Here is a 15,353-nt window from a genome sequence, read left to right on the forward strand (position 1 = left end):
TTCCCGAAAAATGTCTTTTCTGGCGATACATCTATATTGGTGGCCCCCATCATGACCCTGCTTGTCCCTGGATGTCCCGAGGCTGGGTCCCCTCGAGGAAGCCAAAGCGAAAGTTCCTGTCCGTTTCCGGTCAGGTAGCCGTCGACGGGCGTCTCCGCGTCGGGGTAACCTCATCCGTTTCCCACCCTCGCTCCTACCATGAACCGTTAGAGTGGAAAAGAGAACAGGCGGCAGTGCTCTTACCGTTTACTGATACTCGTGAGTGTCGTCCAACCCATCACGGAACCCAGCGTTGTATGCCTCCTCCTGAGCCTGGCGGAGGCCTTGGGCAAACCCAATGGAAGCTCCTCGTCGGTAGCCAAGCTCTTGCCCTCGGCGAAGGCCGAGGCGGAAACCTCTCTCATGCCCTCGGAGGTATTCATCTAATACCTCCTCGTCGTTGTATTCGGGACCTCCGATATCAATATCGGGATCCGTCTCTCTAACTGAGAGTATCTAGTCACTGTTAGCTCGTAAGTCCCAAGGGTCATATCTGGTACTGACCTGTCCGCTTGTGGCAACGACCGCAGCCACGAGGGCGCGGCGTCGCGCGCGGCGAAATCCCCGGATGGCAGTGCCGAATGCTCTTCGGCGTGGGACGGTGCGAGCGAAGCGTCCAGATCGTGGCATTTTGATGATTTGCGTAGAAAATTCCTTTCGTCTTGTGGATTTTTTTGTATTTTTGTGGGAAGAAAGAAATCCAAAAACCAAAAACAAGATCTGGTTATATAAAATGTGCGTTTTGCCTGCCAGTGCGCGGCCACTGCTCAGGTGATGGCGCTAAGACTTGCGTCTCTTTTTAGACAAAGGAGTGAATGGTGGTCTAATTCATTATTTATAGAATGTCTGCTTTGGGACTAATATAAAATCTTTAAGTATTGCTTTACTTGGAGGTTAGTGGTGGTAGTGAGTGTCGAGTGATATCTTTGTGGCTCTATGAATATCATGGCTGTGAAAGAAGAGGGGGAAAGATATAAGTAGAGAAAAAAGGTGTATTCATGTGATGATCTTTTGGTAGCGAGATTATGTTACAGTTTTGGAAGTAGATAAATCCATTACCTGAGCATATATGATGTCCAAGGATTAATAAGTGGGAAGGGAACCGACACCAGAGTCTATGACACTAAAAGAGCGAAAGACTAGGAAGGGTGTTTTGAAGTGCTGTGACTTAGGCTTGTACATAATGTTACTGTGAAGGTAATGGTTAATATATAAAAGGCAGAAGAGAAGACTTGTACATTTTAGACTCAAGCCACCCTGGAGGATGGTTGTGTTCGGGCTTGAGTATGACGACAAAGGTGTGTTGGATGAGTTCGAAAGGACAGAACATCTTGAGGATGTCCATGGGGTATTTATACTTGCGCAGGCGGGCAAAGAATGTTATGCCGTTGTGGTCTGGCAAGTTGTGAGCGGAGTTTACTCATGACTGGTGGCTGCGTCATGTTGGTCAAAACGAAGGCATGCATGGTAAACAGTGACGAAGAGTCAACAGTTTAGGCAAAGTTTTCGCTGTGAGAGGTGTGGAAATTATTTGTATTTGTTGCCATCTATCCGTCCAAGAACACAAGCATGCCATCAGTTTGGCTCTACGGTTATCACCCTGATTTCATCATGTTGTTTGGAGAGGCATGAACAATCAGCACAGATTGCTTAATTCAATTCACAATCTGCACAAAGAGCGATTCAATTGTGCTTGGTTGTGTCTCTCCATTGTGAAGGACTTACGCAACCCATCTTTCACACACCTTGCCCAAAGATGACATACACCGAACAGCTTGACAAATTCAAACATCAGCACAAACAAAGAAAAAGACAACAAGGTAACAGAAGCGACGTGACAATAGGGTACCTTGATTACTTGTTGTGCACATCAGCTGTTCATGGACAATGCACAGCCAGCTGAACAGCCCCATGCGATGGATCAACCCTGCTCAGAACCGCGAAACACTACAGGGATAACGGAGTTCCCGAGAGAATACAGTTCAACATATGCAGGTTCACCGTCCTATACGAAAGCTTTACGTCTGCTTGTAAACTCTACTCTACTGATCTAACCGACACTGGCGCAAGAACCTTCTCTTTCACGCTCAAAGGGGATAGCTTAGCGTTGGCCAACTTCCTCTTTTAGAAACGAACAATCCCCTCCGAGAACCTGCTCAATCGAGCTAGGTTAATCGTCCGACCTCCCATAGGCTCATCTCACGCCACGAGGCCCGGCCCTTATTGCTGGGAGAACTCCCGGGAATGCAACTCTAAACAATGGCTCTAAGGCGAATTACACCATTGGTGGAATATCCCGTTTTAGCCTGATGTGGTTCGGTTTTGTCGGCACTTGATGGGGTCCCGTAAAACGGCCCATTGCCGCATACGACTTCTTGGCCGAGCCAGGGGTTTCAGGTCCAACACACGGGCCAATCTCAGGAGCCCGGATATTAAGGGACTAGGATTTTACTCTATCAGAGACGGCAGATCTTCTGGCCTATATAAGTATTTGGCTAATGCCAAGTTCTGTTGGTTTGTTCATCACCAGTTTCAACTTCATCTCATCTCAATAGTCTCACATTCAAATCGTCACCATGAAGTTCTTTGGTGTTGTTTCGGCCTTCCTTGCCGCCACGGCTGTGGCCACTCCCACCACTCCCACCGAGACTATCGAGAAGCGAGACACCACCTGGTGCGATGCTTTTGGCTCTCTGGCCACCTCTGGATACACCGTCTACCACAACAACTGGGGCAAGGGCGATGCCACCTCTGGTTCCCAGTGCACCACCTTCACCTCGGTCAAGAGCAACAGCTTTGTCTGGTCCACCAGCTGGACCTGGGCTGGTGGCCCCGGCAAGGTCAAGTCCTACTCCAACGTGGCTCTTGAGAAGATCAACAAGAAGATCTCCGACATCAAGTCGGTTTCCACCCGCTGGATCTGGCGGTAAGAATCCCGATCCCTCAACCTTGTCTTTGTCTAACTGGCCAGATACACCGGAACCAAGATGATCGCCAACGTCTCCTATGATCTCTGGTTCGCCCCCACCGCGTCCTCCAAGAACGCCTACGAGATCATGATCTGGGTCGGTGCCTACGGTGGTGCCCTCCCCATCTCCACACCCGGCAAGGGTGTTATTGACCGCCCTACCCTTGCTGGTATCCCGTGGGACGTCTACAAGGGCCCCAACGGCGACGTCACCGTCATCTCTTTCGTCGCCTCCAGCAACCAGGGCAACTTCCAGGCTGATCTTAAGGAGTTCCTCAACTACCTGACCAGCAAGCAGGGTCTTCCCAGCAACTACGTTGCCACCAGCTTCCAGGCTGGTACCGAGCCTTTCGAGGGTGAGTGATGCTTCCATATTATGATTTATGCTCAATTGCTGACCGTCTTAGGTACCAACGCTGTCCTCAAGACCTCTGCTTACACCATCTCCGTCAACTAAACCATTGCGGGATATCACTCTTGACCATGATGATGAACTTTTGTACCTTCTGCACTACCACTTCTTGTACATAGCTTACCAAGACATATTCATCGCAACCCATCAACTGTGCCAGTGAAATCTGAAATGAACTCGTAAAAGAATCTTTCACAATGTGCTACTGATCCTAATGAGACTTAAGTTTCGCCTAGGGACGTTGCGCCGGCGGTTACCCTGTGGCAGCATGCACTGGTTCCAGCAAGATGATCAGACTGGCCAATAAGCTAGAATAAAAACCAGCGGTGAACAAGGAAGCTAGATAATCAGTCGAGAAGCATTATTAGTGCAAGTGCCGAGGAGGGGTTGGACGTATACTATCTAAAGGAGGAGCATGGTTGCATAATATTGCCTCAAAGCCTGTGCACAAATGAGTGGAATTCGCCAGAAGCGCTCGTTCCTTATAGGCAGTAAAGGCCTAGACTACCTCCGATCAATCATGGATGCTGAGCTTTCGATAATTGAGACTACCCCAGAAGGAGACAAAACATACTTCGATGATTTCACTGAACAGTGAACAGCCATGTTGGACACAGGCAAAGAACCTTTCAAACTCGAATGAACAACCCGACAAGCCAGGCCCTTCTAGCAAGAACTGCCGTGAAGAGCATGTTATCATTATTGGAGAGAATAGAGCTTCCAAAAAGGTCAAGCTTTAGGCACTTCAGAGACCGGTACACTTTCGAAGGATACATACTGCGTGGGTGAGTAGGGACGAAGCCTAAGATTTCAATCAGAATGAACTCCAGAAGGGGTACATGGGAACACCACCTTCCCCAAAAGTGTTCCCCCTCAGCTAGCCTACTACTAAACTAAACGTTCAAGGTTCGCAGTGCGGTTCTGGTCGTCAACCGCGCTCCCCATCTGTCCCCCCTCTTTCACGTTGTCCTGGGTTTTGAATACGTCCTGATATGCAGCATGCAAGCATGGAGCCGACGCAAGTGTACCTGACTGTGTTTGTTCTCTTTGTTAACTGGATGTTTGTTTTGTTGCGGTAACTAAACAGAGTAGAAACTGTGATAAATATGGGAACTTACCTGAGTCTTTGTTTCCCTACCATCAGAGCTTTGTGCTGGTACAAGACTTGGTTGTGCCGGATGATTCAACCCCAACAACAATGGAAGCGCTTGTGTTGATACGGTATTCCGTGGACGCAACAGAGCATCTCAGAACTGAGGCACCTGCATATCAACACGCCAAAGATCATGGACGAGGGACATGCGACGGCTCACTGTTTGAAGCTGAGGCTTGAAAGGTGGCACAGCCGTAGAGGGAAGCAAAGGCGTAGACGTGAGGGACTGGCAAGCACGAAAGAAAGCTCACTGTTTGGCACTCGCCGCGGAATGATTGAGCTGCCCTCAAACTTGGGAAAACAACTCCACTGAGACTGTGGATGCGTCTCGGTGATGGCAGACGGCTGCCGCTTGTCTATTCGCTGCTTGTGCCAGCCCAAGAGAAACGGGATGACTGCACTAAGATGGCAAAGATGGAGAGCCCGCCTGGATTTGGTGCGGCCTCTTCAGAGGGCCCGCAAGAAGAGCCGGACTCATCAGGCATCGCAGACTCTGGATGTCGCGCATTTGACCCCAGATCAGGCTTCTGTTCATGATGATGCACCTTTAGACCCCTTAACGCCAGTACGTGCGTCTCAGGGGGCCTACCCCTGCGCCGCTTGACATGGACGAGGCTCTGTATCGAGGTGACGACATGCCTATAAGGGTTGCTCCTCTCAACCACGACAGTATTCCTGGGACATATGACGCGTCTCTCCAAAAAACGGCTATCGCATAGAACGCCCCGAGAGTAAGGCTATGAAGGGAGCAGTCGCGGGTCAGAAGACGCCTTCTCAACCATCATTAGGAGCCCGGGTGTCGCCTTTTCGGCCTCGGGGTCCGACAACGCGCTGCCGCGCCCGTCCAAGAGCCATACACGGATTGGTCTAAGACGACGATGGTGGCAGTAGCGACGCGGGTAGCGAGTTTTAAGGAAGTGAATCTTGTCTTGATTGAGCGAATTTGTGGCGTGATTAGGAGCTATTTTTTAAACCAGGACTTTTCCGTCCTTATTTAACTTGAGAGTTGTGAGGGACAGTGACAAGGTTCAGGGACGGCCCGAGAGCGCACGAGCCAATTCTTATGTGTATCAATAGCACACTCTAGCCCGCTGGTTTCCTCAAGATCTCTTGGCGATTCGTGCCACACGTCACCAGTGTCACAGCAATATTATGAGCTATTACATTTTATAGAGCCAACTTGCAACCCAGAACCAGAATTTAATGTCCCCTGTATGCCCCATCATACCCTGCCGCAGCCCGATCGTCAACCCTCTCATAATCAGCAGGCAACTCAACAAGACTCTGCTCAGGCATCTCATATCTCGCCTCGTTATTACGTATCCCCGCAGCTTCATCCATCTTTGACAGCGAAGGCTTTTTGTTGTTCTTCCTTCGTATCAGGAGCCAAGCGAGAAGCCCGATTGCTCCAATCCCGCCGATGACAGACCCGACCGCGATCCCGGCCTTGGCACCGGTGCTGAGGGAGCCTGTCGACGAGTCTGTCGATGAGGTTGTCGACGAGTCTGTGGACGAGGTTGTTGACGAGGTTGTCGACGAGGTTGTCGGATCGCAGGAACCGAATTTGGATTGGCAGCCCGTTCCACAGTAGCCTAGAGAGTCGAGTCAGCGTTGTTGGATTAGATACGTCCCTTGGGCGAGTTCACTTACTCGAGTTCCCGCCGCAATACCCCAATGCTGAACAACAATCACCAAACTCGCTGCCTTTGCAGATAGCGTCGATATCCGAGTTAGATCCGCAGTTTCCGTCAATAGAAATAGCACCAAGGCTCGTAGATGACGCCCCCGTCGAGGTTGAAGTCTTATCGGTTGCTGCGGTGGTCGTGGAGGTCTCGTCCTCGTCAACGGATGAACAAGTACCGAACTCACTTTGGCACCTGTTCAAATCCCAATGTCAGCGGCATCTAGAAGAGGTTTGGGAAGCCGATGGAGAAAATCCAGCTCTTCTCGGACTAAGACTGCACTCACCCGTCACCACAATAGGTCACATTCTTGCCACAGTACCCCAATGCAGAGCAGCAGTCTCCATATGTGCTCCCTTGACATGTGATGTTGCTTGTGGAAGTCGCACCACATGATCCTGAGGTACTAACAAGCTGCCCGTCAGGCATTGACGAGCAGGTGCCAAACGCATCTTGACAGCCCTCGGCGCAGTATGCTGAAGTCTTGCCGCAGAACCCTTTGGAAGAGCAGCAGTTACCGAAAGTGGAGGTGAGGCATGTCGCGTTAGTCTCGGAATTAGAACCACAGTTGCCGTCTCTGCTAGTGGGGTTTGAGCGCGGTAGGATGAGAGAGGATGCGCTGGGAACGGTCAGGGGTAATTCGGTCAAGGGATGATCAGTGAGCTCACAGTTCAAAGTCGCGAGGGAACGATGCCAAGACTGGAGAGAATATCCACAGAAAATACAGCAGGGAAAACTCCATGGCGACAAATCGCTTGTTTGGTTCTGGCAAACGACGCAGGCGAAGGCCTCAAGACGTTCGTTGCAAGATCCTCCTCGATCCTAGCGGGGCACAATGCCTTTATGAGGGATCACCCTTCAAAACGACCCTAGCAGAAGCTGGTTAGTCTGTCCGTCCTGCTCCACTCCAGCCCGTCCCTAGCCCCAAGCCTCAAGGGAACATAAGCGAGGGGTTGAGACTAAGACAGCCGACCTGTCATTCTCACGTCGGCCCGATAACGCGTCCATCCGGCACCTGCTAACAATTAGTACCTCCATGCCTACAAATGAGTACTATAGCTTTCCTGAATCTTCCAAGGGGAAATGCCAGCTTCAAGCAAGTTAACTGATGAAAGAGTTAGCAGAATGCTGACAGTCGCACCATGCTTTGTCTACCTTGCCTTGTGGAGTCGACCACGTAGGTTGACAACGAATGAATGGATCTATTTTTAACGCTCAGCTAAGAAGGGAGTAAGCGCCGAGGTTATGGTTAATTAGCCGAGATTCAGGAGGCTGACGGACCACCTTCTGCTATCTCCACTTCCCTCAGGGGCACTGCAAGAGACCAATTACATCACAAGTCGGTATTCAGCGACAACCTCTTCGAGGTTGGTGCATGCTTATGGTGTGGAGAGATCATTTAAGGCTGAGGCTGGAGCTCCTTAACAACCAATCAAAGCAAGTGACATATGGCTGCTTTTGCAGCTCAAGCGTGGTTTGAGCGCTTCCAGCTCGGCAGTGTTCTTTCTCGGTAACGATGGCCCACTCGTTTCTTTTCGTTCTGCTAACTAAGGAAGCAGGCTAGCGGCAAATGGAAAAAAATGAGGTCTTTGTGCGAGTGTTATTTTAAATGCGGAAATGAACATTACCAGGGCTTGGTTTTCAGACCGACGTGATGACTGGGGTTATGCGGAATGAGACCTATAATATAAAGCCCAAGAAGATTGAAATTCGTGACTGGCACTCCGATTTTCTGGCATCGTTTCAAGTGTATTCGGCCATGTTGGCTTCTTTCACTTCTATCGTCGGCCGTCTGGCCCTGATTCTCGGCCTTTTACTCAACCTTGTCCTCGCTCAGTGCGGTCCTGACAATGGTGGAGCCCGCTGCCCTTTGAACACTTGTTGTTCCTCATCGGGATACTGCGGAACATCGGATATCTACTGCGGAGACGGCTGTCAGTCAGAGTACGGGAGCTGTTCTATACCTACAGTCCCTTCTTGCTCTACCAGCCGTAATTCTTGCTTTACCGGCGGTAAGTCGGCGACCAACGGCCGCCGCGTTGGATACTGGCGGGTGAAGCAGGCATGGGACCGGTCTTGCAATGTCGTTCTTCCTTCCCAGATCCAGACCAAAGGGTTAACCCATCTGATCTTGGCGTTTGCCCATTTCGACTCAAAGAGTTTCGCAGTGGGCGCTGAAGACCCCAAAGACGTCCCCTATTATACGCAGTTCACCGCTTTGCAGAGCAGCTCACTGCAAACGTGGATTAGCATAGGTGGCGGCAGCTTCTCTAGCAAATCTTGGTCTTCCATGGTGGCTTCATCGACCTCCCGATCCGCCTTCATCTCGTCTCTCAAGTCCTTCATGGAGACCAATTCCTTCCAAGGTGTCGACCTGGACTGGGAATTTCCAGCAGCTTCAACCGCCGATGGAGATAACTTTGTCTCCCTCGTCCGGGAGCTCCGAGCCGCCTTCGGAAACGCTTATGGCATCTCAGTGCCACTGCCATCGGACTGGGGTAGCCTCCAGGGCTTCAACCCTGCCGGTATGGGCAAATATGTCGACTTCTTCAACTACATGGCCTACGATTTGCACGGCTGGGGGGTTGATGCCGAGCCAACAAAGAATGTTGTCACCTACCAGGCCAGCATACTAGATATCGCCACCAATCTTATGCCGCTGTGGGCGAACCAGACCAATGCGTCGCAGATCAACCTTGGAATCCCCCTATACGGCCGCGGCTATACCCTCTCCTCCCCTGATTGCAAAACCGCTGGATGTGCTGCGTCGGGGCCCAGCGAACCGGGTTCTTGTCTCGCAGATCCGACAGGTGTCATGGTGCTAAGTGATATCAAAACGGCCATATCGGCCAACGATGCCACCGTTGAGCTTGACAGAACCGCCATGCAGAAGTATGCGACCTGGGGAAGTGATCAGTGGATAGCCTATGACGACGGTGATACGTTGGCACTGAAGATGGCATGGGCCGATGGATTGTGCATGGGCGGCGCTATGTTCTGGACGCTCGATAACGATGGCGGTGGATGGGAGTAACACAGCATACCGGGTGTAAGGACTTGTGGCATCTACTTAGTAAAAAGGGTTTCACAGCATATTCTAGTAGTGTATTATTACCCCCGCCTTCCACGGCAGTAAATTAGAGTTAATTTTAAAAATCACTCTTCGCCACAAGGGGGCAGGGATTCCATGGTTGCCAATCCAAGGCCTGAGCAAGATGGCCTAGTGGATGGGGGCCTGTACAACTTGCGGCCCAGCCGAGATGGGGGGCGACGGTTGATGTATGCCGCCGCTTTGTTATTTGATCTGATCTTGGTGGAGAGGATCTGATAAGATATAGATCTACGAATGACAGCTCGCAAGCTAGCCTTCACCCCCTGACAATGGCTGTTGTGGCCGTTTGTGGCGTGTTACACAAGTGGCCCCCACATGAACAAGCGACATCAACCTCCCAAAACTTCAATGAGTTCACATAACAAGCTCTTCTGTTGCGACGAAAGATGGCGAAGCTGTAGAATGGTGGTACCTGACCCTTCAAAGTCTGGCGTGTAGCGCCCAAACGGTAGGGTGCAGGTCATCTCTTCCCGTAGCCCTTTGTTCACTGCATCTCTACTCTACTTGGGCAATAGAAAGGGCGGGGGATAGTGGTGAACATGGATCCAAGTCTTTGTCCCTACCGTCAAAAGTTTCCATGACAGGTCCGTCGCTTCCTGCTCGCTGTTTGGCCTAACTCATAGGAAACGGGTGACTGGGCTAGCCTGCTGAGAACGTATTGTCCACTGTCAAAAATTAACTGTCATGTGTTTGTAGAAATGCGCCTGGCAGCTCTTGGGAACCAGTGACAGCCAGTGCAAACAGCCATCTCGACTTCGCTACTCGCATGCATGCAAGGAGAAACTCGTCGACTTTTCCTTTTCTCGCACCGGATCCCGTAGCACCATACCTTTGGGTTACGATGGCACCGCGGGAATCGGACATACGACACCACAGCATATTAAAATTACACCCTCACAGCATTATGATGAGGCTGTACGTGATAATACAATACTTCCACAGGCTGATAAGATTACGATAAGCTCAAACAACCCTTCCTAATCCTGAGCTTTATCCTCATCCTTATCCTCATCCTTACAAATCGCGCATTCTCCAACGCAGTAGCAATCCGACAAGATGTCGTCAGCATTATGACTCCCAATTGGGCATCGGCTCGTGTTAAAGTTCAGACGACCCGCGCTACTACACCAGGCTTGGCAACGGGAGGCTACTCCCCAAGTTCCGGCATCGCAATCTACAGAGTAAAAGATCTCTTGTACTTTCGAGACCCCATCATCTTTGCTATCGGCAGTCGGGTCGACGGGCAAGCCGACGACCACATTACCCAAGATGCTTCCCAAGAGGGCGAACGTGAGGAGTGGTTTCGCAGGGCCTTGTTTTCCGAACATGTTGAAGAGAATTGATCCTGGCGATTCAACGATTGGCTGGGTGGTGCCTTTTGAGTTTGCCTTGCGGTGTCTTACAGGGATTGATGAGTCTTGTGATGTGTGGTGAGTCGGGTTGAGAGGTTTGCTTTCTTCTCACAGGGATTGTCACCCCTTTATATACTTGAACTTGGTCATTCAGGGCTGAGCAAATTCCACTCTCTGGCATGTTTTATGAGTTGTCTCTCGGGAAGGTACTTGCTCTGCCACCTGGGCGTGATCCAGCACCGTGTCCTGTTCTCGCTTGTATCGGCCACGAAGTGCCGTGGTGGTTGCCGTCTACTCCGTAACGTTGTGGGTGTTGGTCGTTGGTTGTTGGTTCCACGCAGGGCTATGTGCAGGAAGGAATGTTTAGGCTGAAAAAAGAGCAAAGTTCCATCGCTTGGGCACTGATAACGGTGAAGATGGAATTAGTCTTCGGCAGACTTAATTCATAGACTTTCGGCGGGTTGGAAATGAAATAGATGTTAGCCATTCCATATTACTTATGTGATTGTTCTTTCTCGATAGTCGACGATAGTGCCAACTACAATTTATTAGTCCTCGATCGCCCTTTTCCAGAGTCAATCTAATAACATTGTGTGGTCCAGGGTGCAAGCCTTTCTACCTGCTTATCAGAAAAACAAAAAACAAAGACATACTATCTCTTCCTGTCATTCGACGATAGTTGAGTCAAGTCGCCTTTGCATTAGCTGCAGATTACCGCCCGTTGGTCGCAGATCTTTTTGAACAGTAGCGGAACTTTTTACGAGGCAGGGCTAGTGTGACAATACCAAAAAGGAAGGTAGTGTAGTGACAGCAAGTCTCTTTGAATAGTAGCGGAACTTTTGACCAGGCAGGGCCAGTGTCTACGACGGGAAACAACTGCAGTATGTGAACGGCGAGCTGTTTCTAGTCTGCTGCGGGTTATTGTTGGTTTGGGGGAGAGGGTCCAGAGACGATCACCCGCCATATGACAAGAAACCACATCCTGAATGGTTCGATCCGGAGGCTGTCTGTTGGATACGCCGTATAGGCCTGGATGTCGATATGGCCAGCGAGGCGCCCACTCGTCTCGAGGATATATTGACATGATCATACGAGGCGAGCCATAGATAGCCCTTCCATTTCGCTGTGCTCCACGTGTAGGAGCCCAAAACCCCGGGCGACGTCTTGGAGGTACCTGGCACGCGAGACTTCTAGTACTCAGGCCGGTGGTCCATTCTACTTCCATCAACGCAGCCTTAGGTAAAATAGATAGATATCCATTGAAACCTAACTTTAGTAGAACAGATGGAAAGATATGCAAGAACTATCCATTTCCACAGCTTTAATACGTGGACAACAGACGTGGAATGGATCGCTTACCTGCTGGCACCTATGCCATGTTTCCCCTTCGATAATGCCAAGTATTCAGTTAAATGGCAATATGATGGGGTGAGGGATTTTTGATCCGCATGCTTATCATGCACGTTGCTGCATGACTGCGGAACAGGGAAAGGGTTATTATTTACATCACCAACAGCCAGAAAGAGCATAGTCTCAAGTCAAATGTGTTGGTTGTAAGTATCGCTAAATTTGTGTATAAAGATATCAATTCTCCCAATGGTCCTTTTTTTTTTAGAAGTTAACCCAAAACGTTTGCTGATAGAAGAGCCGCGTCGATTATTATATCAAAGAAAATCAAGTATCATGGCGAATCAGCCCACAGTTCATTATACAGTTGACCCTTCTACCAACCCGGGTTCATGGCCTCCACCTGCTCCAGAACTTAGCAATGTCAATATCAATAGAGTCGTTGTCATTTTCATCAACATCAACGGCGACTCTAACTTTCGGATTGTTCGAACGGGCACCAACGAACATGTTCACCATGCGGTCATGCAGGTGACAAAGCACATAGCTCGGGGCCTCTACCGAATTGTCAGCATGAATGTCAGTGACTACTCGTGCGTGGTGGTCATGTCAACTGAGAAATCGAGAGACGAGCTTATGTGGAGGAATGGGTTCCCTTGGGACAGGGAGAATGATCCTCAGCCAGAGGTTGTTCTAAGGTAGATGGAAGTGCGGGTGAAGGGTTAAAAGTGCCGGAAAGTAGGGTCAAGCCAGAATTTTGTTATCTCTATTATTGTTCCTCCTCCTTGAATTGCCTCTAGGGCTGCCAACCAAGGCAGGTCAGGATTTGAGGCTTTGCCGCAGTTTCGACGATCTTTTGCCAGCTATGGCTAACCCGGTGCACATGGCCTTATCTAATAGAAGATGCTCCTTTTGATCATATAATCATGTGATCAGGCACGTAAGTTAACCAGTAGCATAATCAAGCTCCAACTCACTGCTCCCCCCGTGGCCATAGAGATCACCACAACCTGAAATACGTAAATCACGAGTCCCGGTCGCACCCTACCTCTGTTCATGAAATACAAGGCGTCAGCATCTTGGAGTGGCGCTTGCCGCATGCCGACATGGAGAAGCAGGAAGCCTTCACAACTTGGTTGACAAGAAAGCAGTCACGTAGTTAGCTAGTCTCTCACCGTGACCACAAGCAACACTCTCACCAATTTCACATTTTCTTCACCAGGAAGTATTTTCTTCTGTCAAAATCGAGCCTATGACTTCAGACTCAGATCGCACTGACCGGCTCTCCCTAGTCGGCGCCGCGGTCGGCCTCAAGAAGCTCACCAGAACTGCCCCCAATCCTACCTTCTGGAATTACTTGATCTCGCAAGGCTTCACCGAGCTACACGTACAATGCAGGCCGGATGTTGCTTAGGCAAGCAAGGGTGACGGTCCCTGGAACGACCGCTATAGGAGTCGTTCTAGAGTCAAGTCTCGATGCTACTTGCACAGACTGGATATGGCAACTTTTCGCCGACCCGACGAGGCCCCCCATCGACGAGGCTCCCCATAGACGAGAGAAGCTCTTACCACCCGATATCATCTGGGGCTCACTCAGCTACCAGGGCGGGTTTCATGAATGAACAACAGCGGCTCAATGTCGCAATCAGAACACGACAGGCCAAGGCCATCGTCATGCATTGTCAGATGACTTGGAGTACGAACCAAGGTCGACTTACATGATGCAGGGACGCGTCAATATAAGCACCGCCGAACGACAAGAGTCATGGATGGCAATCGGCATGGCACAGGGCAACCAGGCCAAACCACCAAGGCGGGCTTCATGAATGAACCACAGCGACCCAAAACGCGACAAGCCGAGACCATCGCCATATCGGATCCCGACGCCGCCGCCATGTCCGACTCGGCCCCACTGCCCACTGGCAACGGAGGCATCCCCGATCGCGGGCTGGCCGTCTTCGCTGGCACCCTCGTCCTCGCCACCGTCTTTGTCGCTGCCCGCATGGGCTCGCGATGCGCCAGTACATGGCTTGACATGGGCTACAGCGACCTCATGCCGCCATCAGCAGAGAGCGACAGGCTGAGGTGATTGCAATGCACTATCAGATGACTGACTTGGCGAGCTGAGATCGACCTGTTCATTGGGCTTGTCCAAGTCCCTGGAGTCGACAAGGCCCCAACACTGGACGAGGAGCATGGGACTACTACGCAAAGCACCAACAGGGCAGCTTACCGCGGAGGATCACCCAGTTGGGCCCGACGACTCGAAGACATCCTTCAAGAGCGGACTGGCTATTCTCCTGGTCATGTGTTCGACTGAGGCAAATCTCGACATGATGATAATGTTTAGAAAAGACTCTATAATAACTCTATCACACTTTGTATTTTCTTCTCCTATTTTTTGATTACTCTTTTATCATTCAAGCAAAAACTCCTCAAGTTCTATTGAACTACCCTGACGGTGCATCGATGGCCAGATGTGTCGCGGAACTCTAGGTTTGCGAGGGCAGTGCGTAACCAAACGCCTCAGCCCATCTGGATATCTGCCACCGAGCAATCGCGTTTCTTGGCCAAGGGAAATGGATGAGACGAGTTGTTGCATTCCTCGTCCCTTCATGGCGGGTAAGGACTAGGTTGTATGGAAGGAGGTACCTGCCCAACAAAGGACCTCTCACAACCACAAAAAGCCCCACGCAACTTCACCCTCACATCCTCTCGAGTCAAATTCGCATGCTACCGACAGGAGTCAAAAATCGGGGCAACTGAACACCAGCCTACACCATCGCAAGATACTCGGGGTCAGAATTCGCCGCATTACCCGACTCTCTCTTACCTTTTTGCCTGCAGCGTAGCGGCGCTTCTACCCCGCCTCAAGACCAACATCTGCCTTTGCCCCGCTGCCCTCTCAGTTCAAGGCCAACCCGAGCCACACGAACGCGTCTTCACATTAATTTGCTATTTAACAGCGGCATAGCCAAATAAACACAACAAAAGAGGTAACTTTAAAGCTTGCAAATTGTAAACATTGCAAGGTGCTTAGGTCTACCGGCGGCTGTCCCTGCTCGAAAAAGGCATGCACCCTCCAAGTCAAGAACGCCCCGTCTGCCGCTCTCAGACGAGGTATCGTGGAGGAATGGCGACGACGGACAGGAAGAGCTATACCAGACAACAACGATTCCCGAGTTCTCACAGTGGCAAGAGCTAGTGCAGGCCAAGCTTTACCTCCTCGAACGCCTCTAGCCGCAAGACTCGAGTACAATCTCGATGCGACATCATGCTCCTCGTTGG

At 50.6% G+C, this 15,353-nt stretch overlaps 5 protein-coding genes across 5 annotated transcripts; 3 read left to right on the plus strand and 2 right to left on the minus strand.

Moving 5' to 3' along the window:
* Positions 1-246: 246 nt before the first annotated feature.
* NCS54_01184300 (Hypothetical protein) lies at positions 247-669 on the minus strand (the record flags this gene model as incomplete). The annotated part of the gene is made up of 2 exons (XM_053157103.1): positions 247-495; positions 544-669. 2 exons carry the CDS (start codon positions 667-669, stop codon positions 247-249), a joined length of 375 nt encoding a protein of 124 aa, XP_053013078.1.
* A 1,946-nt stretch (positions 670-2,615) lies between these two features.
* Positions 2,616-3,464, plus strand: NCS54_01184400 (Glycoside hydrolase family 12; the record flags this gene model as incomplete). The annotated part of the gene is made up of 3 exons (XM_053157104.1): positions 2,616-2,965; positions 3,011-3,363; positions 3,415-3,464. The coding sequence occupies 3 exons, from the start codon at positions 2,616-2,618 to the stop codon at positions 3,462-3,464; spliced, it is 753 nt and encodes a 250-aa protein (XP_053013079.1).
* Positions 3,465-5,772: 2,308 nt separating this feature from the next.
* On the minus strand, positions 5,773-6,996 carry NCS54_01184500 (Hypothetical protein; the record flags this gene model as incomplete). The annotated part of the gene is made up of 4 exons (XM_053157105.1): positions 5,773-6,164; positions 6,223-6,449; positions 6,541-6,873; positions 6,923-6,996. 4 exons carry the CDS (start codon positions 6,994-6,996, stop codon positions 5,773-5,775), a joined length of 1,026 nt encoding a protein of 341 aa, XP_053013080.1.
* A 1,017-nt stretch (positions 6,997-8,013) lies between these two features.
* Positions 8,014-9,288, plus strand: NCS54_01184600 (Chitinase; the record flags this gene model as incomplete). The annotated part of the gene is made up of 1 exon (XM_053157106.1): positions 8,014-9,288. The coding sequence occupies one exon, from the start codon at positions 8,014-8,016 to the stop codon at positions 9,286-9,288; it is 1,275 nt and encodes a 424-aa protein (XP_053013081.1).
* Positions 9,289-12,401: 3,113 nt separating this feature from the next.
* Positions 12,402-12,767, plus strand: NCS54_01184700 (Hypothetical protein; the record flags this gene model as incomplete). Its single annotated transcript, XM_053157107.1, has 1 exon — positions 12,402-12,767. One exon carries the CDS (start codon positions 12,402-12,404, stop codon positions 12,765-12,767), a length of 366 nt encoding a protein of 121 aa, XP_053013082.1.
* Between the last annotated feature and the right edge of the window lie 2,586 nt (positions 12,768-15,353).

Source organism: Fusarium falciforme, chromosome 9 (assembly GCF_026873545.1).
Source record: "Fusarium falciforme chromosome 9, complete sequence".
Lineage (NCBI taxonomy): Eukaryota > Fungi > Ascomycota > Sordariomycetes > Hypocreales > Nectriaceae > Fusarium > Fusarium falciforme.